The following is a 26,186-nucleotide window of genomic DNA, read 5'->3' on the forward strand; positions in this document are numbered from 1 at the left end:
AATACACTAATAGCAAGAAACAAGCCAGGGAGGCAATGGAAGTTCAAGGGGTAAAGGGACTACTAAAGGATGATTGGGAAATGGCAGAGAAGTTGAATGAGAGGTGTTTGCCCACTCTAGAACCGCTGATTTTGGGAGAGCTGTTGACAGACCTCAGATTGAGGTCCTGTGACTGATAGACAAATTAAGAACTGGCAAATCACCAGGCCCAGATGACATACATTGAAGAGTTCCAAAAGAACTCAAACGTGAACTTTTTGTATCTCCTGACAAAAATGTGCAATCTACCTGTAAAATCTTCCTTGATCCCCATCTCTAAAAAAGGTTTCAACGGAGATCCAGGAAATTACAGGCCGATCAGTCAAAGATAAAAAATGGGCAAATTGGTGGAATCCATTATTAAAGTACATTGATGAACAAAAGCTATTGAAGAAGAATCAGCATGGATTCCATAAGGGAAAATCTTGACTGTTTTCACACACAGCTCACCTCGCAGTCACAATCCTGTTTCCTCCGCAGCGTCTGTTCAGATTTCCCACCATCTGCACCCGAGTTACAGGAAGTGCCGCAGCTTTTGCGTAGCAAACGTAAGCCACTAAAACCCAGTTTACGTTTGCTATGCAAAAGCCGCGGCACTTCCTGTAACTCCGGCGCAGATGGTGGGAAATCCGACAGACGCTGTGGAGGGAATAGGATTGTGACTGCGAGGTGAGCTGTGCGCGAAAATGGTCCTTGTCTTACTAAAATTTTAGTGTTCTTTCAGAGGGTTGAACAAGCATATGGACAAGGGTAACTCAATGTTGCCGGTCACGTCATGGAGTGAGTAAGCAGTCTCCGGCAGTCGCTCCGGTAAACTTTCAAGAGAAACCCGTTATTTAGGAAATATAGCTCCTCGCCGCGTGCTTGCAATTGAGATTATATATAAGATGAATTACTAAGTAACTGGAAAGCGAGAAAACGCGGGGGTTAACGAGCTATTTATCATTCTTCTGATAAGTGGTCTTACAAACAGAAACCTGCTGCTGCGGTATGGGAAAGCGCTTATGTCAGCTTCCCACAGGAAAAGAAAGAAGCAAACCACGGATAAAAATGCTGTAACGGAGGAGGAGGAAGGAGAGGAATTACAAGGAGCCGTGGCAGAAGCCTCTGCAGCAACAGCAGCAACAGCAGGAGAAGGTATGAGCATGTCCCAGACAACCCCGGCATCCCCTCCAACACTGGAGACAATGGCGGCAACATTAAACGAGCTGGTGTCAAAAATGACGTAGGTGGTGGCGTGCTTGCAGACGCTCACCCCACTCCCAGAAATGGTGCAAAAATTGCAAGACTCTGCAACAAATACCCAAGCCTTATTACAGCAACATGTAACAAAAATAGCTGACATGGAAAAAAGCCTAACAGAACAACAAAAAACTATGGAAGAAACAGGCACTCGGGTGGAGGCACTTGAAGCCTGGCAACGCAGATACAATCTGCGTGTCGTTGGAATGGAGGTACCTAACATTGGGGGGAAGGAACTAATTACTCATGTTGAGAACGTGTTTAGGAAGGAGTTAAAGATGCCGGGGGATTACCAGTTCGACATACGGGAGATACATAAATGGAATCGCCCCCAACATAATGGCCCCCCATTAACTATACTGGTGGTTGTTTTTTTAAGAACAGCTAACAGAGATGAGGTTCTTCACGCCGCTAGAGCAATTGCCTCTGTCCCTGGAACTATTACTAAGATGACTATTTCCTCAGATTGCAGTCCGGCAATATTAAAAAAACGGCTGGCTTATAAAGAAACAAAGAGAATGGCACGCGAGAGAAGCTTACAGTGCTTTGTTCGTTATCCTGCAGTGTGTATTATAATTAAAGACAGCATTAGGCACTCTTTTCAAACTCCCTGTGCGGCGGAGGAATTCCTGCAGAAACTGCCTCTACCAGAGAAAACTTTGCCTTCCCGGATGGACACTTAGCACTGTTGAAAGACTAGATGGCCGGGTAATAGTACGGAGTTTGTTGCAGATGGCGATGGTTAAGGAACAGCCTTGGTAGACCGGATCAAATTACAGCTGGTGTGTGGGTGGGGGGGTGAGGGAGTAAAGTGTACTCAGTACTATATCTTTCTGTTGTGGACATATTGTAGAAGTGTTACCTAATGAGGGAATAAGGGTAGTGCTTAGAGTGTATTTAGAATTATTATGAGGAAATTAAGAAATAGAAAGTTTAAAAAAAAAATCACCTACATATATATAAGTGAATAATACATTAGTATAGATAGGGTTTGGAGGGGAAGGGGTATTTTTTTTCTTTGTTTTTTTTTGCCTTCTTTTTTCTTTTCTGTCTTTACAAATTATAGAATTATGTATAATGAAGTAAAGTGATAGAGATATAATTAGGAATAATATGGTATAATTATCTAGATACCCCTGAGAGTTAGGATACGGAGTGAGGTTCGAATTAAAGAGCACGTTTGACCAGTGGGAGCCTATAGTGTGGGTGAGGGTAAAGATGGGTGGTGGGTCACATATGTCACATTTCGCTATACCGAGACAATGTTATAATTACAAGCTTATGTGCCCAAATGCTTAAATTATTATCTTTAAATGTTAGGGGAATGCGCTCCCAAAAAAAATGTGTTATGATAGCAGCCTTACCACAAATGGAAACTATAGATATTTGGATGTTCCAGGAAACGCATCTGGTCACAGGGGAAGAAAAATGGCTTAAGAGAAAACAAACAGACCAGGTATTCATGACAAGCTATTGCACTAACGCTAGAGGGGTTGCTATTGTAATAGGTGAGAAAGTTGGGTTTGTAAAAGAACATGTGGAGATAGATAAAGATGGGCAGTTTGTAATAGTAGAAGGGTATGCCCAAGGACAGAGGATCATTCTGATCAATATATATGGGCCGAACGTGGAGGACCCAGACATTTTTCATAAAATATTTGGATATTTGTTAGGAAAATCATATATGTTTCTCTATATGGCTGGTGATTTTAACGTAACCTTAGATCTTGTTTTAGATCAAAGTAATAATATGAGTGCAGGCCTTAGGAGTAATAGAGAAGCAATATTAAGTGCTATGAAGGAATTGAATTTAATAGATCCTTGGCGAGAAACCCATAAAAATATGAAAGCGTTTTCATATTACTCCCCAAGGCATAACACGGCAAGTGGTATAGACTTTTTTTTGATTCCTAAAGTATTGAGAGGTATGGTAGAGAAGTGTGAGATTGTTCCCAGCTCCTTCTTAGATCATAATATGATTATTTTGGAAATGGAAACCAACAAACAATTTAAAAGTCAGGCAATATGGCGGTTTAATAACCAGCTATTGAATGATGAACAATTTTGCTTACAATTTATAAGGGAACTACAACACTTTTGGGAGTTGAATGAAGGTACAGTATCAAGCTACATTACATTGTGGGAAGCCTTAAAGGTAACCTTGAGAGGTTGGATTATTGCCTACTCTGCTTTTAAAAAGAAAGAAGCAGCAAACAGAGAGGTAACTCTGGAGGCACAACTGAATAACCTTTGGGAAGTTATGTACCAAGCCCCAACTATTAATCAATATAGGAAGATTCAGCAGGTCAGTTTAGAGTTGAATACCCTCAGAACTTATAAGGCATCAAGCATTCTGTTTAACATGAAACAGACAAGGTGGGAATTAGCAGAGAAACCTAGTCGCATATTGGTGGCTCAGCTGAAAAAACAGATAGAAAGTAACTGGGTACCACAGATTATTGACGCACAAGGCCAGATTTATAAAACCCCCTCAACAATAGCAGAGCAGTTTCAAAACTACTATGCAGAGCTTTACAAAGCCCCAATACCAATAAATGAGCAGAATCTTAATCAATTTTTACAACATATAACAATCCCTAGACTTTCACAGGAACAACAACAAGTGCTGAACACCCCAATTTCGTTAGCAGAAATTAAGTTTGCGATTAGCGCACTGGCCCCAGGGACCTCCCCGGGGCCCGATGGGTTCACGACTAACTTGTACATAAAATTTAGTGATATACTAGCTCCAAAACTCCTCAAATTATATACATATTGGATTCATGTGAATCAACCTGGAAATCACCTGGGTGATGCATTAATAGCGCTTATTTTAAAACCTGGGAAAGAATCTTCAAAATGTACAAATTACAGACCAATCTCATTGTTGAATGTAGATTTAAAAATTGTTGCTACTATTTTGGCAATGAGGTTGCAAGGTGTCATCCCTACGCTGATTCATCGCGACCAGGCAGGTTTTATTAAAAATAGGCAAGGTACTAATAATATTAGGTTAGTTACGGATTTGATTAGTTTATATAATGATACTCAGGAGCAAGTGGCAATCCTGTCCCTAGATGCTGAAAAAGCATTTGATCAATTCCTAGGGATTATATGATAGCTATAATGGAACAAATGGCTATTCCAAATTATTTTATTAACTGGGTTCGGGTATTATATCATGACCCTACCTCGCGAATAAAAGTTAATGGTGCGATATCTAAGGTGATTTCACTGCAAAAAGGAGTGCGACAGGGCTGTCCGCTCTCACCACTTCTATTTGATCTTGCCCTAGAACCACTAGCCTTAGCAATTAGACAGAATGGGTTGATTCAGGGTTTTAAGTTTAGGGAATACCAATATAAAATCTTGCTATACGCAGATGACATTTTATTAATGCTTACTAACATAGAAAAGTCACTGCGGATAACTATGGAAATTATAAACCAATTTGGTAAAGTGGCAGGGTACAAAATTAATTGGAATAAATCAGAGCTATTGCAAATTGGTAAGGGAACCCCATTATCACAAGAAATTAGTGTGCAATTTCAAATTAAATCGGAAAGTTTAAAATACCTGGGTATACAGATCCCGAAGGATGTTAAGAAGTTTGTTCAAATTAACATGGAAAATATACTGTCTGCTGTGGAGATGGACTTGCAACGATGGGGACAGCTACCACTGTCATTATGGGGCAGGATTAATGCTTTAAAAATGAATGTACTCCCGCGTCTGTTTTATATAGTTAGGGGTTTACATGTTGTAATTAACGCTTACTGGTTTAGGAGAATTGATAAGTTAATTAGAATGTTTTTATGGGGCGCAGGAAGTGTGAAAATTTCTTTAAAGAGATTACAGATTCCGATTTCAGAGGGCGGTTTTGGGCTTCCAGATTTACAGTTATATCACTGGACATATATGATATCTATGATTAAGCATTGGCAAACTGGATTACCCGAAACAAGTTGGGGTGAATTGGAAACTGCGGCTATTAATCCAATATTGGGTTGGCAAGCTCTGGGGTCTCAGTTTGTAAATAGGGACAATGAAATACCAATTGCAATTGTTGCAACTAGTACGGCCTGGGAAAGATTAAGTGCTAGATTACAGTTTGAAAGATTTTCACATGAAAAAATGACATTGTGGGACAATCCTTTAGTAAAAATTGGGGGTCAGAAAATTAAATGGAAGCAATGGATGTATGTCAGTATACTTACATTAGATCAAATTAAAAATTCTCAGGATGAGTTTCTAGCTAATCAGGAATTTTTGCAGAAATTTAATTTGAAGAATAACCAGCTTTGGTGTTATTATCAACTGAAACATTTATTAAGAGCGCAATATGGACCAGATGCACTGGCTGCTCCAGAGTGTCCAGAGATACTACAGGCAGTAATTGATAAAATACATGAACAGGATGGTCGGAAAAAGATTTATAATAAGCTGTTAATAAAAAATGTACATGAGCTGGTTGAATTAAGACATAAATGGAATGTGGAGCTGAATAGCGCCTTATTGCCACAGCAATGGAAAGCGATCTGTCAAAATGTAAAGAAAACGGCATTTGAACTAAGATTAATATTAATACATCAAAAGATTATTTTTAGAACTTATTGGACGCCGATGCGGCTATATAAACGTGGTATGAAACCGAATTTGAGATGCTGGCGCTGTAATAACTTAGAGGCAGACATAAAACACATGTTATATGAATGCCCAATATTATCAGAATTTTGGTATCAGATTACTCGATATGTTAAACGTGTGTTGAACCTACAGTGTCGGTTTCCTTTGACATTATATATTTTAAATTATGTTCCGCCACTGTGGGGGTTAACAAGGGAACAGAAAATGTTGTTATGTCGGGCAATGATAACAGCTAAAAGAATCATTTTAAGACAATGGAAAGGTCCTTTTTCTGGCTCTCTGCTACAATGGAAAGATGAAATGTTACAGCTGGCATGTCATGAAAAAGTATTTTGTGTACGACAAGGACAGGGGGCGAAATTCGAGCGAGTGTGGTCAGTTTTTGTTAATAGCTTTTAGGATATGAGAAGGACAACTAAAGGTCTACGAATGGCGAAATGCACGAGGTGTGGAGAAAAGTGACACTGGGTGTTATATGTTGTACGTCTTAATATAGTGTAAAATAAATAAATAAATATGTAAAAAAAAAAGGGTAACTCAATGTTGTTAACATAGACTTTCAGAAAGCTTTTGATAAAGTTCCTCATCAGGAACTCCTAAGTAAATTTATGGAATAAGAGGACAAGTCCTCTTGTAGATTAAACAATGGTTAATTAACAGGAAACAGACAGTGAGTATAAATGGGCAGTTTTCACAGTGGAAGGTGGTAAGCAGTGGAGTACCGCAGGGCTTGTCACTAGGTCTGGTGTTTTTTAACTTGTTTGTTAATTATTTGCAGTTGGGAGTAAGCAGTAAAGTGGTTAACTTTGCAGATGACATTAAGTTTTTCAGGACAGTGAAAATCAGAGAGGACTGTGAGGCACTTCAGAGGGATCTGTTGAGGCTGGACAAGTAGGCATCAATGTGGCAAATGTGGTTCAATGTGGGCAAGTGCAAAGTAATGCACTTTGGAGCTAAAAAATCCCAACTATAAAAATGACGAAAGGTTAGGGCTCTTCAGCTTGGAAAAATGATGAATGAGGGGTGACATGCTAAAGGTTTACAAAATCAATGGGATAAAGAAGGTAGAGGAAAAAAAGTACTTTTCTCTCTTTCTCACAATACAAGAATGTATGAGCACTCAATGAAATAAATGAGGAGCAGGATTAGAACAGATAAAGGAAGTATTTCTTACCTAAAGAGTGAATAACACGTGGAATTCACTGCCACAGGAAGTAGTGACAGCTATGAGCATAGACGTCAGCAACATGATGATGTCACTTCTAGGTGATGTCATTGTGCTGCGTGCACTTCGAGCGCAAGGGAGAATATTCTGAAAAGGACCCAGGTCCCCTCACAGGCTGCAAGGCAGGACCTAGCAACCCTATTTTGACTCCTTAAATATGCTCAGTTCTTGAGAACATTTTTAATAGTTGCAAAGATGGGGATTTATACTCGTGTTTTTCCTTCTATCATAGTATTGAATGATAAAAAGTGTATATACGATTTTAATCATTTTTACATTATTCTTTTTTTTAAAAAATCAAATATATAGTGAAAATACAGAGAAAATATCAACGAAGAGCATTCATCTTCTCTGCCCCCTTTATCCAACTAGCCTGTATCTTAGATCCTTTTTTCTTTGCTTCTGTACAACTTTTACCAATGAGTGTTCCGATCACAATCCCATAGAGCTTTATGAGACTCATTATACATATGTTGACCTAGCGCTCTTTTTGTCTCCATGTGCACAGATCTTGCTGAGAAAAACAAATCCCTTCAGAATCACTTCTCCAAGCCAACCAGCAGCTTGAAGAATGCATTTAATGTTGCTTTTCCATCTCTCCTTCCTTCCTTCCTTCCTTCCTTCCTTCCTTCCTTCCTTCCTTCCTTCCTTCCTTCCTTCCTTCCTTCCTTCCTTCCTTCCTTCCTTCCTTCCTTCCTTCCTCCCTTCCTCCCTCCCCTCAAACACCTAGTGTTCATATTTTACAGCTCTCAAACATCTAACATTAATTCTATGTGGCTCTTACATTAAGGAAGTTTGGTCACCCCTGGTATAGGGCTAGGGGCTAGCAATGGAGAAGATAATTTATTTATTTATTTATTTATTTTATGATTTATATCCCGCCCTTCCCAACAAGTGGCTCAGGGCGGCTCACAACATAAGAATTTGACATAAATAGAATTTAAGCACAAAAACAGTTAAAATAATTAATACATTAAAAATTTTAAGACATTTAAACCATTTAAAACATTAGGGACAGCAGACATCTAGTGTAACAACACTCAGTTTCTTGTACCAGCTAGTCATAGGCCAGCCGGAAGAGGGTTGTCTTACAGGCCCTGCGGAACTGGGCGAGGTCCCACAGGGCCCTCACCTCTTCCGGCAGCTGGTTCCACCAGGAGGGGGCCGTAACAGAAAAGGCCCGGTCCCTTGTAGATTTTAAGCGGGCTTCTTTTGGCCCGGGGATAACTAGGAGATTTTGAGTTCCCGATCTCAGTACTCTCTGGGGAACATAATGATCTATTCCTACCTTCATGACTCTTCACAGGTCCTCTTATGGTATTATATACAGAGACAGCTAAGCAGTACATTGAAATTATACAAAAACAACTAAGAACACATTGAAATTAAACAAATATATATACCTGTGCATGTGAAGAATTTGGATACGCCCACACTTACTTCTGCTTTACTGAGGGAAATCGACACTTGTAGAAATGCTGTAAAATATAATTAAGACAGATTTTAAAGCACATTATATACTGATTTAAATTAAAAAGCTTCCCACATACACAACCACCATACAATCTTCCTAGAAACTAGACTCCCAATAGGGAAATAATAGGCTATCCTCATTTTTAGTTTTGTGGATTAATTCAAAGTAGAAGAATTATAGATGACAGTTTAGAAGCCATATACAGAGATCAGAGTAGGGTTGCCAAGTCCAACTCAACAAATATCTGCAGACTTTGGGGGTGGAGCCAGGAGACTTTGGGGGTGGAGCCAGGAGACTTTGGGGGTGGAGCCAGGAGACTTCTGTGATGTCATTTTCTGTGATGTCACTTCCAGGTCAAAGATCAAGTGATGTCACTTCCACTCATTCGATTATGTCACTTCCAGCACACGCCACTAAAACCCCACTTCTTCCTTTGACATCACTTTCTGGGCACTCTCCCAAACCTGCCTTTTCTTCTGAAGAAACTTCTTCCCACCCCCAAACTTCAAACATACTGTCGTATATAACTTCCCACCCCCACCTTTTCCCCATTTTACATTACCTCTAGGCCAGGGGTGGTCAAAATTGCTTAATGCTAAGAATCACATAGAATAAACATCAGATGTTTGAGAGCCACAAGACATGAACATCAGCTGTTTGAAACAGGCACATAGGCAAATAGATGGGGGCAGGGCTTGAATTTGGTAGGAGCTCACAGGAGCACAGCACCTGAACCTCCAGCCAGGGTCTGTATGCAGTGGGCAGTTCTCTCCCCACTGCACACAGATTCCAGGGCACACACAAATGAGATATGCTACTGAGCTCCCACATCTTTTTTTCTACAAAATAACCCCTGGATGAGGGAGGATGGAGAGAGAGGTGGAAAGAAAGCAACTTTAACTTTAAATGCATTCTCCAAGCTGCCAGCTGGCTTGGAAAAATGATTTAGAGAGAGAAATGCCTTCTCCAAGCTGGCCAATGGAGAAGCTGGCCAATGGGGCTCCTGAGCCTCAGTTTGGCCACCCTTGCTCTAGACTTTTAGGCCTCCTGCCTGTGCAAAAATAACAAAAATTTTGCATAAAGCATCAAGGATGCTGTAGAACCTTACTGATGGGGAGAGTTATAGACGAAATAGCAAAACATATATTTACTTGTACCAAAATAAATAACCTAACCAAAGCACTCTGGATTGGTTTGTTTTTAAAGAAGTTCAAATTTCAGCAGAAAACAAAGCAGGCCAAAAGAAGAGAGTTTGACTTAAGCAGCAATAGGGAACTCCAGCAGATACATTTCACTCAGCACACATACCAAGCATAATTCATAGCTTCAAAACAGACCAAAAAAACCCTCACCACCACAAAAATGCAGTGTTAATTTGAAAATTATACTGCCATCAGATTGTGCTTTAACAATAAGAAATAATGCCAACAGAATACTTTCTGCATATACTCCACAACTAATTTAAGAAGATATATACAACACACAGGTAGAGGCTATCCAACACATAACATTAGTATTGTTTTCAGCTTCATTTATAGCCCACCTTCCTCACTGAGACTCAGGACAGAATACAAAAAATGAAAAGCAATTCAATCAGACAGCAAGAGCCTTTAATAAACAATGTATTAGGACTACAATTACTGAAGTGGAGAACAATGCAAATGAATTACTTGGTAAAATATTCAAAAACAGTATAATGCAGGGGTGGCTAAACTGTGGCTCAGGAGCCACATGTAGTTCTTTCACACATATTGTGTGGCTGTCAAAGCCCACACCACCCTGTCAGCTGACTTGGAGAAGGCATTTCTCTCTTTAAATCAAGCCTAGTCAACCAGTGGCTTGAAGAATGCATTTAAAGTTGCTTTCTTTCCACCTCTCCCTCCCCTCAGCTATTTGACTGCCTGCCTTCCTGCTCTCAAACATCTGACATTCATGTCTTGGGGCTCTCAAACATCTGACATCTATTCTATGTGGCTCTTACATTACACAAGTTTGGCCACCCCTTGTCTAGAGCATGGCATAAAAGTTCTGCCAAAAATGATGCCCTTTACACTAACTTTAGTAGAAAAGAGACTCATGCAATGTTGATTCTGTTAACTTCTTCGTGAATTTCCTGCATTGTGCAGGGGATTGGACTAGGTGATCCTGGAGGCCCTTCCAGCTCTAAGATTCAATGATTCTATGCACTGAACTGCACACTTCACACTATGCAAAATGCACAACAGAAAACTGTATGAACCTAGGGATGTCAGCCTCCAGGTGGGATCTGGGGAATCCCCTGGAATGACAGCTCATTTTTAGACTACACACAGGAGAAAACTGCTGCTTCAGAGGGAGAATCATATGACATTATACCCTGCTGAGGTGCCTTTCCTCTCCAGGTTATGTCCCCAAATCTCCACAAGTTTCTCATCTGGATATGGCAACCCAACTGCCCCATTCCCTGCCAGTGGCTAGGAGTTCCTATATTTCTTTTCTGTGGAAGGTAGCCTTTTGATACCTTTATTCTCCTAGCAGAAACTGCATCTTAACTACGATATATAACTAAAAGTACTACTGAATTTGTTTGATTTGCAAATTAATTCTGTCAACTGAAAACTTGAGGGTATAACTGTGTTTCACACATCTCCTTCCCTGAGTCATAGGCAGGAGTGGCCAACAGTAGCTCTCCAGGTGTTTTTGCCTACAACTCCCATCAGCCCCAGTCATTGGCCTTGCTGGCTGGGGCTGATGGGAGTTGTAGGCAAAAAAACGTCTGGAGAGCTACCGTTCGCCACTCCTGTCATAGGGCATTCCAGCCCCTCTTCTTTACAGTGCCAGCTGCTGGTTTGAACAACTAGCATCCACTGGATGTTATTTTGCTTTGTAATCAGTTCACAAATGTCTAGGAATCAGGCCTTGAATTCATCAGGAGCTCACAGGAGCACAGCTTTTGAACCTTTCTGAGAGTTCCCCTTCCACCTCCCCACCTACATTCTTTGTCCATTGACTAGTAGGTGCAACTACATAACAATCCCTGGATGAGCTCCATCACCTATTTTTCTACAAAATGACCCCTGCTAGGAATTATTACAGGCTGCCAAAGAAGGAAGGCACAACTAGATTCACAGCAACAACAGTCCCAAAGCAATTCCATAACTGGCATAAAGAAATCTCTTAGCACCTCTGTCAGCCAAATCCAAGATGAAAAACTATTTCTTTGCATATGTCTCATGTCCATCTTTTAAACAGGCTTCTGGGCCATCAAGGACCAAACCCTGACATATTTGCATAGCTGGAAAATATTCTTCACAACAGGCTGTTTTTAAACATTTGTAACTATGCATGGCTCTGATATGTTGCATGACTGTACATAACAAACTGGTTCTAAAACAGAGAAATACCTCATCCTTTCAGTTCCCCTGGAGATTAGCACAGAATAGCTCTTGTCCACTTCTGATCTTTGTAGGTTGGAGATGACCTGTAATTTTAGGGGAACCCCAGCTCCCACCTGGAGGCTGGCATCTTTCCAGGATATGTTGCAGAAAGGCTTCTGTTCTTGGTTTTTTAGCTCCTTGCTTTTCTGCTTCTTTCTATTCTCCACCCCTCCACTGTGCAAGTCTTTCCCCCTGGAAAATCCTCTTCTGTGCCCTTTATTTTATTTTATTTTTAAATTCAAAACTGGCCCTGAAATCCTGTTGCTGGAGCCTGTTTTGTCCAGGTCCAAACCTCTCCCCCACGCCCACCTTTACACTCAGAAAAAAAATTACAACTTACAGTGCAGTTGGGAGAGAAGAAGCAAAGTTTGTTTGGGAGACCACGTGGAAGGAAGCCGAGGAAGGAGGAGGAAAAGCTGAGTCTGGGAGGAGCAAGTGCCGAAGTGAAACTGAGTTGGGAGGGGAGGAGCCGAGGTGGGGGGGGGAGGAAGCTAGGGAACCTGTTTAAAGGAGCAGGGGAAATTTATTGCTCCAAATGCCGCACTAGGCAAGCAAGTCCCAACTCTTCCCGATTGTACTTAGCCACCCACGAGTGAGCACATAGCTCAAAATAAAAGTTCCCAAGCCTCCCAGCCTTAGTGAAGCAACAAGCCTGATAGTATCCTCCACCCCCAAGCTCTGACAGCAAAGTGAAGCCTGTCTGGAGAGCCTGCATTCTCCTCCCTCCCCTCCCCCCCCGCTTCCAGATTTTTGGAGAGCAGGGGAGGAGGCTGCTAATCTGAGGGTCCCCTGCCAGGGCGGGGGGTTTGGGAAGCCTAGATCAGAGGTTCACCCATTAAAAAAACAGACATTTAGGTCATATCTGCTCTCCTTCATACTCTTTTTTTCTGTATCTCACAACAACTAAGCATGAAATATCCAGCATTTGTCTGTTCTCACAGAATTACTAAACAATATGCACAAAATACACACTGAGAACATGAGTGCTTAGCCGCACAATCTGAGGACTTTGCTTCAGTATCTTTATTGGTTGTTGAAAATATTGGACTGTTTGAGTGATTTTCCATTTGTTGAAATAGGTTTTTGTCTCATCTGGTGGTTTCCTATTCTGTGATTGGATCTGTTATTATATTCAAATTTAAATTACTTATAATCATTTAAAATAATTAATTTCCATTTAAATGTACAAATTTCTGTTTAGTGATTTGGAGGCAGGTGTATCACGGAACCTAGTGTTTTTCTGTTTCCCACGTGGAAGATGGCAACCCTACTTGAACCTAAGGAATTTCAGGGAAATATCTGTGGACTCCAATTTTTAATCCTTATATGAAACGCACTATTGCTGTTTTGGCTTTGATAGAACTGTGTTCTTTCTCTTATATTTGCATGTGTGTGTATAAGAATACACACATATGTGCACAAGAATGTGCATGCATACACACTCACATAAAACTAAATGAGTTTTGTATTTTCACCCAAGAAAAAGAAAAAAAATCCACTCAAGTAGAAATGATATTGCATATGGTTGGACTCTGTAAAGCCACAATAAAGGAAGCAAAACATCAGCTACTTTTTAAATGAGATTCTTTATATTTGCATGCAACTCGTGTTTCACACATAGAATTCTGTTTCCTTTCCTCCACTCTCTTTTCTGATTTGTGCGTGAATATCAGAAAATCTAAAGACCATGCAGTTGCTAGAACTCTAGTGAACCAAAATGGATGCTAATCTTAAACACTGCTTTATGTCTGTGGTGCTGGGAGTAGAATATATAGTAACGTATCTAATTCTCAGTGTGCTCAAATCTGTAGATATGTAACTCCAACAACTGAGGCAATGAGCAGACAAAACAGATAATTCTATAAACTTGTTTGCAGTGGGGGGGATCACAGATTTTTATATAACTATCTGAAGAATCTGAAAGCAAAAAAGTACACAGAGTGAGTTAAAACAGAAGCAGCACATCTACCTTTCAGAAACAAATGCCCTCTGTGGTCATTGCCTAGCAACCACAAATATATTTCTAGGCTTCAGGTCTTGGTTTTTGTCAGTGGAGTAGGCAGGGCCCTTTCAGACTTGCTTTCACTTTTGAGTGAGAACATCTGTTGGAAGTCCAACTCTGCTAAAAACGAAAGGTCAAATAGATTCCTGACTTGTCTTTCTGAAAACTTCCTTTTCCAGAAAGTGAAGAAGGAAACAAGGAGATCTGCTATCTTGGACCTAATTCTCACCAACAAGGAAGAATTGATTGAAGACGTGGAAATAGTGGCACCCTGGGCAGTAGTGACCATGTGATTTTGGAATTTACAGTCTTAGGGAAGGGAAAAGCTATACGTAGTCAGACTTATAGGTTGAACTTCAGAAAGGCAAACTTCGACAAACTTAGAACTATGCTGGGTAAAATCCCATAGTCAGAAATACTTAGGAAGAAGGGGGTTCAAGAGGGGTGGGAGTATCTTAAAAGCAAAATACTGAAAGTGCAATCAAGACAATTCCTATAAGAAGAAAAAATGGAAGAAGCCTAAAGAAGCCAAGGTGGCTCCATAAACCTTTCTCTAAAGACCTGAGAAATCAGAAAGACTCCTTTAGGAATTGGAAGGAGGGCCTTCTAACCAAGGATGAATATAAACAAATCACCAGCACCTGTAGAGAAAAAGTTAGGAAAGCTAAAGCTCAGTATGAGCTTAGGCTGCCCAAAGATGCTAAAAATGACAAAAAAGGATTCTTTTCTTACGTTCAAAGTAAGAAAAAGAGCAAGGACATGGTAGGCCCATTATGGCTACGGGCCAGGAAAAAGATGAACTGCATCCAAGGGTTCTAAAAGAGCTTTTGGATGTAATTTCTGAGCCTCTGGCTATTATTTTTCAGAATTCTTGGAAAACAGGAGAGGTGCCGGAAGACTGGAGGTGGGCAAATGTTGTCCCTATCTTCAAGAAGGGGGAAAAGGAGGATCTGGGTAACTACCGACCCATCAGCTTGACATTATACCTGGAAGGTTTTAGAACGAATAATCAAACAGTCAGTCCTGGAACATTTAGAAAGGATGGCTGAGATTACTAAGAGCCAGCATGGTTTTCTCAAAAAGAACAGACTAATCTGATCTCTCTCTCTCTCTCTCTTTTTTTTTTTTTTGAGAAAGTGACTAGCTTGCTGGATCAGGGGAATGCTGTAGACATTGTTTATCTTGAAGAGTAAGTGGAGTGCCTCAAGGATCTGTCCTGGGACCTATTTTGTTCAACATCTTTATAACTGATCTGGATGAAGGAACAGAGGGAATGCTTATTAAATTTGCAGATGATACTAAAATGGGAGGGGTTGCAAATACAGTAGAAGACAGAAACAGGATACAGGATGGACAGGCTAAAACAAATAAAATGAATTTTAACAGGGATAAATGTGACATTCTGCATTTACGCAGGAAAAATCCAATGCATGGCTATAAGATGGAGGAGACTTGTCTTGGCAGTAGTATGTGCTAAAGGGATCTAGGGGTCTTAGTGGACCATGTGCTGAACATGCATCAACAGTGTGATGCGGTGGCTAAAAAGGCAATTGCAATTCTGGGCAGTATCAAGAGAAGTATAGTGTCCAGATCACATGAAGTGATGGTATCGCTTTACTCTGCTCTGGTAGACCTCCCCTGGAGTATTGTGTTCAGTTTTGGGCACCACATTTTAAGAAGGATATAGACAAGCTGGAATGGGTCCAAAGGAGGGTGATGAAGATGGTGAGCGGTCTGGAGATCAAGTCCTATGAAGAAAAGTTGAAGGAGCTGGGCCTGTTTAGCCTGGAGAGGAGGCGGCTGAGAGGTGATATGATCACCATCTTCAAGTACTTGAAGTGCTGTCATACAGAGGATGGTGTGGAATTGTTTTCTTTGGCCTCAGAAGGTAGAGCCAGAACCAATGTGTTGAAATTAAATCAAAAGAATTTTTGGTTCAACAATAGGAAGAACTTCCTGACTGTTAGAGTGGTTCCTCAGTGGAACAGGCTTCCTCAGGAGGTGGTGGGCTCTACTTCCTTGGAGGTTTTTAAACAAAGACTAAATGGCCATCTGACAGCAATGAAGATCCTGTGAAATTAGGGGGAGGTGTTTGTGAGTTTCCTGCATTTTGCAGGGGGTTGATGACCCTGGAGGTCTATTCCAACTCTATGATTCTATAATTCTTTTGGGGCTAAGCCTGAGAGCAATTACCAGGCAACTGTCACATGACTTGCATGACTCACTCAGTTATAGGGTTCACAAGTCAGACTCAAGAAATATCTGGGGACTTTGGGGTGCAGCCCCGAGACTTTGGGGATGGACCCAGGAGCAAGGGTATGACAAGCATAACTGAACTCCAAAAGGAGTTCTGGTAATCACATTTAAAGGGACCATGCTCCTTTTAAATGCCTTCCTTACGTAGGAAATAATGAAGGATAGGGACACTATCTTTGAGGGCTCATAGAATTGGATCTCCTGGTCCAATCTTTTTGAAAAAGCATGGACTCTGGAGCCCCAGATACCCATGGATCAATTCTCTATTATACCCTATTGGAATTGGTCTCCATAGGGAATAATGGAGTATCCAGCAGACATTTCTCTCCCCCCCACCCGCTTTCTGATCTCCCTGAAGTGGGGGGAGTTTCTCCAAATCGGGGGATCCCCTGTCCCCAACTGGAGTTTGTGCAAACCAGACAGAATCACGGCAGAGAGTGGCAGGAGTGTAAAGTACTGGGGTCGACGCAGTAAGAGACCAGAGTCGGAGAGTGATTTCAGCAAGCTTTACTTCAGGAACACAAACACAGACTGAGCTCTATTCAAACCTCCCGCTCCTTTATACAATTCTTGCCCCCTTCTGATTGGTCCTTAACTATGTACATGGATTGGCTATTTACAGGGGCCTAAGGGCCTATCAGGGTACAGTATGAGCCTAGATGTTGATTGGCTACTTATGTTTCAATCCTTCCCCTGATTGGGCACGCTTAGGCCTTCTCTGGAACCCTGGTGTGGAGTACAAGCTTTGGCTTGTTCAGCTTCCCTCCAAAAGTAACAGTTCTCCCATTTGAGCCTAGGACACAACACCCCTCCCCCCATAGTTCCAGCTATCAGGTGACATAGTCCTGGAGATATGCCGGAGGGCGGCGGTCTTGTTTCGAGCGTCGGAGCTCCGAGGGGACTGGGCGTTCCAACTCGGTTGGTGGTTCCGCGGCTGCAGAGCTGGAGACATCTGGGACGGCGGCCCCGGGAGACCTGGGTTCAGCTGCGCGGTCGGGGGTCTCCTCCTGCTGGGCCGAAGCGGGCTCCACGGAACCCTGTTCTGTGTCAGGCTCACAGGGACTTACGTTGTCCGGATCTGGAGCCTCTGACCTTGGCTCCCCGGCAGGCAGGCAACCATGGAGTTGGTTGATGTGTCGCCTCAGGAGATGTCCACCCTCCAAGGTCACTGCATAGGAGACCGGTCCGGTGACGTGGTCCACCTTTCCAGGGAGCCAGGCGGGGCCAGTGGTGGCATAGTTCCGTGCCCACACTGTCTCACCTGGGTAGAACCCTCTGGGGGCTTTAAGGTGTTCCGGTGCCGGTCGCCTGTCTGGGGCTCGGTCAGGGTGCAGCTTGTCCAGCAGGGTGGTGATGCAGCGGCCCATGAGGAGTTCGGCTGGACTGCGACCTGTGGAGGCGGTGGGTGTGGTCCGGTAGGCCATTAGGAAACACGCCATGTCTTTTGACCAGTCTGAGGGGCCCAGACGGTTCAAGGCCTCCTTTGCCGTGCGCACCATCCACTCTGCCTGGCCGTTGGTGGCTGGATGAAACGGGGCAGAGCGAATGTGCCTGATGAGGTTCCTGGCTAAGAAGTCCTGGAACACTGCGGACGTGAATGCTGTGCCGTTGTCGGTGACGATGGTCTCCGGCAACCCGTGGGTTGCAAAGATGGCCCTCAGAGCCGTGATGGTCGCCTGCAATGATGGCGAGGGCACCTGGACCACCTCCAACCACTTGGAGTATGAATCCACTAGTATGAGTAGAGTCCGCCCATGGAAGGGGCCAGCAAAGTCCATATGCAGTCTTGACCAGGGGTTTTTGGTGGATTCCCATGGTTGCACTGGGCCACGTGGGGGGTCAGGCCTTGACACCTGGCATGTCGGGCACCTTTTAACCCAAGCCTCAATTTCTGCATCGAGGCCGGGCTACCAGACATAGCTCCGTGCGAGAGCCTTCATGCGGACTATGCCCGGGTGTGCCTCGTGCAGGGCTCTAAGCACTTGGTCTTGCAAGGGTTTGGGGATGACGACTCTGTTGCCCCATAGTAGGCAGCCTTTGTGGGTGGATAGTTCGTCTTTCCAGGCTGCAAACGGAGTAAATTCCGGCCCAGTCGAGCCCTTGGGCCACCCCCTCCCCACCCAGTCCAAGTCACGGGAGAGGACTGGATCACGAGCGGAGCGGGCAGCAATGTCGCGGGCGAGCAATGGCCTGTCCGGAAGCATGTCCATCAGTAGGATCTGATGAGCCGGGGATGGATCGGGATCCACGTCAGGCAAGGGCAAGCGGCTCAGGGCGTCAGCATGGCCCATTGCCTTGCCCCGGTGATGCACTAGGGTGTAAGTGTAGCCGGCTAGAAAAATGGACCAACGGAGGATCCATGGGGACAACACCTGAGGGGTCTGCCGGTCTGATGCAAAGAGGCCCAAGAGGGGTTTGTGGTCCATATAGAGGGTAAAGGGCCGGCCGTAGATGTAATCATGAAATTTTTTGACGCCGGCCACAACTGCCAACCCTTCTTTGTCGATTTGGGCGTAGTTCCGCTCCGCCGACGAGAGGGTCCGCGAGTAGTACGCGATAGGGACTTCGGTCTCATCAGGGAGTCGGTGGCCCAGAACTGCCCCCACGCCATAAGGGGATGCGTCGCATGCAAGGACCAAGGGCAGGGTCTCGTCGAAATGGGCAAGGACGGAGTTGGACATCAGGAGGCCCTTGATATCCTGGAAGCTTTAGCGTGCTGGCGGCCCCACGCCCAGGGTCGGTTCTTGTCTAGAAGCCGGTGCAGGGGTTTCGCCACCGCTGCCTTGTGGGGGAGAAAAGCATGATAAAAGTTTAGGAGGCCGAGGAAGGCCTGGAGTTCTTGCTTGTTGGTGGGCGCTGGAGCATCTCTGATGGCATGCAGCTTGGCGTCGGAGGGATGGACCCCCTGGGCATCGATGGAGAACCCCAGGAATTCCACCCGATCCACGCCCAGGAGGCACTTCTCCCATTTGACCTTGAGGCCGGCTGTTTCAAAACGTTGTAGGACTCCTCTAAGGCGGGCGGCGAATTCTTCAGGCGAGGCTGCAGCGAATAGCACATCATCGAAGAATGGAGTGACTCCGGAAAGTCCTTTTAAAAGAGAGTCCATGAGTTCCTGGAACAACCCCAGAGCCACACTCACGCCAAATTGCAACCGCTTTACTCTAAAGGCCCCCCGGTGGGTCACAATTGTTTGAGCGTTGGCCGTGGCCTCATCCACCGGCAGCTGTTGGTAAGCTTGGGCCAAGTCCAACTTGCCAAAAATTTTTGCGCCGGCTAGGGTGGCTAAAACGTGGCTGACGATGGGCACAGGGTATGCGTGGGCCTGAAGAGCCTTGTTGAGGGTGCACTTATAGTCTGCACAAATCCGCACCTCCCCACTGGGCTTGACTGGAGTCACGATGGGAGTTTCCCAGGTTGCGTGGGTGACAGGCTCTAGTATTCCCTGTGCAGTCAGTTTATCCAGTTCCTCCTCAATTTTAGGCTTGAGCACGAATGGAACTCGCCGCGCTTTAAGCCTTATAGGCCGCACTGTGGGGTCGAGGTGTAGAGTAACCGGGGGACCCGTGTAGCAGCCCAAGGTGCCATCGAAAACGGCCGGGAACTCTTCACAAACCTTGTTAAAGTCCACTCCGACAGTCTTATTGACCCCCCTGATCTCTATTCCCAGAGGCTTGAACCAGTCGAGACCCAAAAGGTTTGTAAGGTGGTTCTTGACCACTAGCACTTGTAGCTGGCCCTTGAACCCCTTGTATTGGACTGGGACCGGGCCCACTCCCAAGATAGGCACCTTATTCTTCTGGAAGTCCACTAAGGTAAACCCCGGGTCCCTGAGAAGAGGCCTCAGCCTGGTGGGGATTTTAAAAAATGTCTCTGCCGCTATAATAGATGATGCTGACCCAGAGTCCACCTCCATTTGGCAGGGCACCCCCCCGATCCCTACATTGACCCGGATTTTGGAGGGCCTGACTGGCGAGGGTAGGTACTGTACCGGGTATGGGTGGGCGTGGAGAGTGTCGGTCTCGAAGTCTGGCTGGCCTTCGGAGTGCGCAGATCTTTGCGGGACACGTGCTCGGGATGTGGATCTGCAGGCACAGGCGATGTGGCCTTCCTTGTTGCAGAGTCGACGGGTGGCATTCCGGAATCGGCAGGTCTTCCGCTCGTGCTGGCCCCCGCAACTTGCACATGCAGGTGGTGTCTTGTGTCTCATGCCCTGTGGGACATGGGTGGTCTTCCTTCCTGCTGAACGATAGCCGGTTTGTAGAGCTCTGTCCTCGTCCGAGTCCTCCATAGATGGTTCAGGGTTGATCTGGTGTGTCGCAGCCTGTCTTGTCAGCCGCGGCTCTGCTGATCTGCCCTTCTCCCAGCTGGTGGCCACGTCGATTGCCTTCGTTAGGTCGCACTCGGAGAGGGACAGGAGTTTCTGTACTAGTTTTTCGTCCCTCAAGCCCCATACAAACTGGTCGAGCAGGGCTTCATTGAGGTCTGCGAAACTGCATCGGCTTGCCACCCGGCGCAGAATTGTCAAGAACGCCATGGTGGTTTCGCCTGCCTTCTGTGTCCTTTGTCGGAAGTCCCAGTGCCGGGTGAGCTTGGTTGGCTGGGGCTGGAAATACTTCTCCAGAGAGCTGATGATGTCGTCCACCGGCGTCTCTGAGAGCTTCCTGGGTTGGAGAAGAGCCCTGGCTAAGTCCACGGTCTCCGTGCCACACGTACTGATAAGCAGAGCTCTCTGCATGGTAGTCTCTGTAATCTTCCGGAAGGTCAGGTATGACTGGAAGCCTTCGACCCACGAGTCCCACAGCTTGGGGCGATCAATGCTAAAGGGCTGTAGGAGGTTGGCTGGAGCCTCCATTCTTGGCAGCGCGTCTGGGCAGCTTGCGAGCTGGGGTGTGCGCAGAGCGGAGGTGCGGACCCAGATGGCTTGGATTTAGCCACCTTTCCGTGTCCCTGGTTCTGTTGCTGGTTCTTACTGGAATCCCATCCTCGTCGCCAGTGTAAAGTACTGGGGTCGACGCAGTAAGAGACCAGAGTCGGAGAGTGATTTCAGCAAGCTTTACTTCAGGAACACAAACACAGACTGAGCTCTATTCAAACCTCCCGCTCCTTTATACAATTCTTGCCCCCTTCTGATTGGTCCTTAACTATGTACATGGATTGGCTATTTACAGGGGCCTAAGGGCCTATCAGGGTACAGTATGAGCCTAGATGTTGATTGGCTACTTATGTTTCAATCCTTCCCCTGACTGGGCACGCTTAGGCCTTCTCTGGAACCCTGGTGTGGAGTACAAGCTTTGGCTTGTTCAGCTTCCCTCCAAAAGTAACAGTTCCCTCCAAAAGTAACAGTTCTCCCATTTGAGCCTAGGACACAACAAGGAGAAACCCCCAAAATTTTCCGTGATAATCAGCCTCAGAGACAAACAATTAAAGAAAACATAGAAACATTCAATACAATCTATTTTCACTCTCATACAAAATATTTCAAAAGCCATACCCTGACAAACAAGCACTGTATTCAGTGTAAGAGAAGGACACAGATAAGGAAGTAAACAGTCCAAACCTGAAAATATTCAGAAAAAGTCCTTCAAACGAATCCCCGGTCTGGTTCCTGAGGAGACCACATGATGATGTAAGTTCCACAATGTCCAATTCTTCTTGTATATTATATTCTTGGAACACAGCAAACACAGCGACGAGGTAGTACTTTTATCTTCCCTTGTTTCGATAGAAGTGTTAACCAGCTTTCCAACAGATATCAGAGCATGGCAAGATTACAGACAATTTTTGCACACAATAAAATTTCAGTTTACAGGTCTTACTTTTGAAATATTTTGTATGAGAGTGAAAACATATTGTATTGATTTTTTTCTAAGTTTTCTTTAATTGTTTTGTTTGTCTCTGTGAGACTGGTTATCATGGAACCCTTGGGGGGTTTCTCCTGCCACCCGACTGCAGATTGGCCACCCTACTCAGCTATCTTACATTGTTTCCTGTGTGCGTGTGTCTGTAAATGAGAGGGCAGGAATGAGTGGCTGGCTCACAGGCTCTTCTTCATGATGCAGCTTTTTGCTACCTGTTGCCAACTCACCCAACTTCCCCAGAATATCACAGGATTGGCTGTGGCCAAGCAACGATTTGCTTGGCTTCTTCTCTGATTGACTATTGGCTATTTCACCTGCTTCATGATGTTCAGGTTGGTGATTATTAAAAGGCCTGGTCTTTGACTGTTTAGGCCGTTAATTAGTTTGGCAGGATTAGAGTGGTTGCTAATTGAAAGGTAGGGATCAGCAGCAAGCACCCTGAGCCAGCAGGTGTGCTGGAGGGCATTTTCTGAACACACTATCATTGGCTTTATAGTGGGATGGGGCTTGTGATGGAGCACCTTTGGTTTTTGGCACCATCTTCTGGAACCTGGTAGTGGCTATGGTACATCAGAAAAGATGTACCATAAAGATGTACCAACGTTTATCATTGCCTGCACCTCTCCATACAATATGTGCAGACAACGATAAACAAGGCCAATAGTAGGCACTGGCCAAGTGTTGAACCAGAATGGATTTGCCAGACAAGACATCCATGGACAGGTTGCCTAGCATAACCCTCCCCCAATTAACTACTGGCATAATTAACTAAAGATGAAGATTAGCTGATTGTAACAAGCTAGTTACATTTATGCTGAGATCTCACGTCTTTATTGTGGTGTTGGGAGAATATCTAGACAATGGTTGCACTTTATAACTGACTAACATGCTTTGCTTGAGTAATACTTTTTCATCAGATTTGTTTCCTGGTAGGACATTACTGCTTAATTTCATAGCATTTTAAAATTTTGAACATATTGGGCAGTATCCTACCATCCATATGTTGAATGCTCACACAAGTTTTACACATTTGTATGCCTTGCTGAAGTGTTTTTGTTTGTTTTTTAATTCCCAAGGGTTGCAGGATGCCTGCAGAAGAACAGCTATTAGGATTGGCTGACCAAAATGAAGGACAAGCTGATGGAGTAGCTCCATCCCCTTAATGGAGCTGCACTTGCAGAAGAGAAAGGAGTCATTTCCAGTGGCATAACTAGCTTATTTGGCACCTGGGGCAAATAATTTTTTTTTTTTAGAATCCCCCTCCTCCATTTTTTTGCTATTAAGTCACAGCTGACTGATCCTGTAGGGTTTTAAGGAAAAGAGAATTCAGATGTGGTTTGCGATTGACTGCTTCCATGTTAGCCTTGCTTAGCTTCTGAGATCTGATGAGATCAGGCTAGGCTGGAGTTATCCTGATCAGGGCCCCTCCTCAATATAACATTATTTTCAGTAATAATTATGAAATAAAACAAATGTAAATGGCCAGAAAATAAATGCAGACAGTGAACATTTTGTTTTATTTAACTTTCTACATATAATCATGCCAGTAAAAAAAAAAAAAAGGGGGGGGGGTCAAATTCCAACATGCTATTCATTATGAGACCCAGTGTGGTATAGTGGTTAGTGTCAGGCTAGAATTTGGGAAATCAGAGAAATCCAGGTTTGAACCATCACATGCAATGGAAGCTTGCTGGATGCTCTTGGCCCAGTTACATTACTCTCAGCCTAGTCCTGACCTGGATAGCTGCAGGATAGCTTGATCTTAGAAGCTAAGCAGGGCCAACATGGAGACAGGTAACAGCAAACCACCTCCCAATGTCTCTTCCCTTGGAAACCCTACAGAGTTACCATAAGTCAATTGTGTCTTGATGGCAAAAAGAGATTGGGGAAGGGGGTGTTATAAAATTATCTGCCCTGTTCTCCATTTTGAAAGCCAAGAACCGACCATCCCAAACACCTACAAGGCAATTTTGAGAACTAGAAATATGCCTTAGTAGTAATGTTTTACTAACAAACACTAGCCAATGCATCACAAAATAGTGATCAAAAGTTTTACTAGACTAGATGTTAAGAAACACACTACCTTCCAAAGAAGATATCCCCATCCTTCATTGTTTCCAAAGCATTAAAGTCATACCTGAGAATCTCTGCAGTAACAACTGAAGAGGGAGGCATTTGCAAGTTCAGCAGAAGCAATGCAATGTACAGAGTACCCAGTAGTACCAGTGCAATCATAGGGCACCCAGCAGATCTCACTGTTTTTATGGCAATGCCACCTCTAGAAGACTGATGTTGAACATGTAATCACAGCCCAAGCAAGAAGGAGGTGGAAGCCCAGCAAAACTGGCGCGATGTTCAGTGCCCAGCAAACCCAGAACCTTCATAATATTAACAGTTAACCATTTATTTCATAAATTTAGATAAAAGAACTGAAGGCATGAGACCTATAAGAAACATTATTTATCAACAGAAAGCTGACATCCATGCATGGAAAAAGGCACACTGGGGGGGAGGAAAGAAAAAATCTCTAGCGTTTCAGACCTTTAAAAAATTACTATATATAAATGAAGTTGTGGTTGCAGTATTGTTCATAATATTAACAAAGGTTTGCTACTATACTATTCTTAAACTCATTCCAGCCCCACCCCTCAACTTGCACAACGATTTTTCCATGTGGGTCCCACAATCTTAGGAATGATAATAAAATCATAAAGAGTTATTATTATTTAATTAAAATCACAACACAAATTGTTGCATGTGAATATGACATATTTAATCTTAAACTAACATTTTTGCATGGAACCTGATCAGTAACAGGAAATAAGCCTAATCTTTTTCATTGTATTCATGCCCTTCAGTCTTTCTCAATAGGAAAGTATGTGAACTATTTAGAAGAGGTTTACCCAGCAAATTTCCATTATTTTTCTTTCGCATTTTCCTTTGATTGGGTATCTTGAATTTAGACTTCCTAGATAGTAGGCTGATACTGACCATTGTACATGACTGTCTCTGTTCTTGCACTGCCACATAGGAGTTGTAGTTTTTTTTCTGGAGAAGACTATAGTTTTTCAGACAAGCACATAGTCCCCAGTCTGTGCCATGGTGCCTTCACATAATCTTGATCAGCACATGAAGCATCTTACAAGCTCACAATGCCTAGCTGTGTCATGTTTTCCTCTGGGTCTCAGGCTCAAAGCATTGACCATGAGATCTTCATAATGAATGTCAATAAATCAAAAGTAGTTTGCAACTTATAGATGTGTACACTTGAACAACACTTGAACAGCATATTCAAGATTGGTACAGCATAGACATTGTCTGCAGTTTTTGATGCAATAATTCATACCAAGAGATGACTTTTATCAGACTGTAAAACAAAATACTGCAAGAGTGCTAATGTTTTAAGTAAAAAAAAATGTGTTTGCGCCCCCTTCATACAGTTTGTATGTCCGCAACCTATCATTACATTTTATGACATATATGGCCTGGTCCGACAAAGTCTCATTTATGTCAAATTCAGCCCTCATAACAAATGAGTTCGACACCCCTGATTTAGATGGTTCCATGAAAAAAGCCCACAGGAAAAAAGCTCACAGAAAAAACCCACGGTCATAAATGCTCACAGGAAAAAAGCCCACATGGAAAAAAGCTCATACAAAAAAAGCACACACAGAAAAAAGCCCACATGGAAAGAAACCTATATGGGAATATTATTATTATTATTAATAATAATAATCCGCCCATTCCCCATAGGGGCTCAGAGCACAGCACAACATAAATAATAAAAGCACAATAAAACAGCATAACAGTAAAAACCAATTTCAATATTCAGTCCAACAGAATAGCTCAGCAGGACCAGATGGCATACCAATACAATGCAGCAAACAGCGCAGTAGGATAGTACAGTAGGGGAGGCCAACCGATCTAGTGAATAGATTCCTCGCCCCAAAACCTGGCAGAACATCTCCGTTTTACAGGCCCTACAAAAGGCTAGCAAGCCAGGTAGGGTCCGGATCTCTATAGG

At 43.6% G+C, this 26,186-nt stretch overlaps 1 protein-coding gene across 4 annotated transcripts in view; it reads right to left on the minus strand.

Annotated features, from left to right (window-relative positions):
• NCAM2 (neural cell adhesion molecule 2) overlaps positions 1 to 26,186 on the minus strand; it is a 525,500-nt gene that overhangs the window by 314,935 nt on the left and 184,379 nt on the right. For all 4 annotated transcript variants that reach the window (XM_060234386.1, XM_060234385.1, XM_060234388.1 and 1 more), the window contains exon 2: positions 8,557 to 8,631. In XM_060234386.1, the coding sequence (XP_060090369.1) occupies positions 8,557 to 8,631 (75 nt within the window). The remainder of the gene's footprint in view (positions 1 to 8,556; positions 8,632 to 26,186) is intronic.

This window comes from Heteronotia binoei, chromosome 3, assembly GCF_032191835.1.
Source record: "Heteronotia binoei isolate CCM8104 ecotype False Entrance Well chromosome 3, APGP_CSIRO_Hbin_v1, whole genome shotgun sequence".
NCBI classification, from domain to species: Eukaryota; Metazoa; Chordata; class Lepidosauria; order Squamata; family Gekkonidae; genus Heteronotia; species Heteronotia binoei.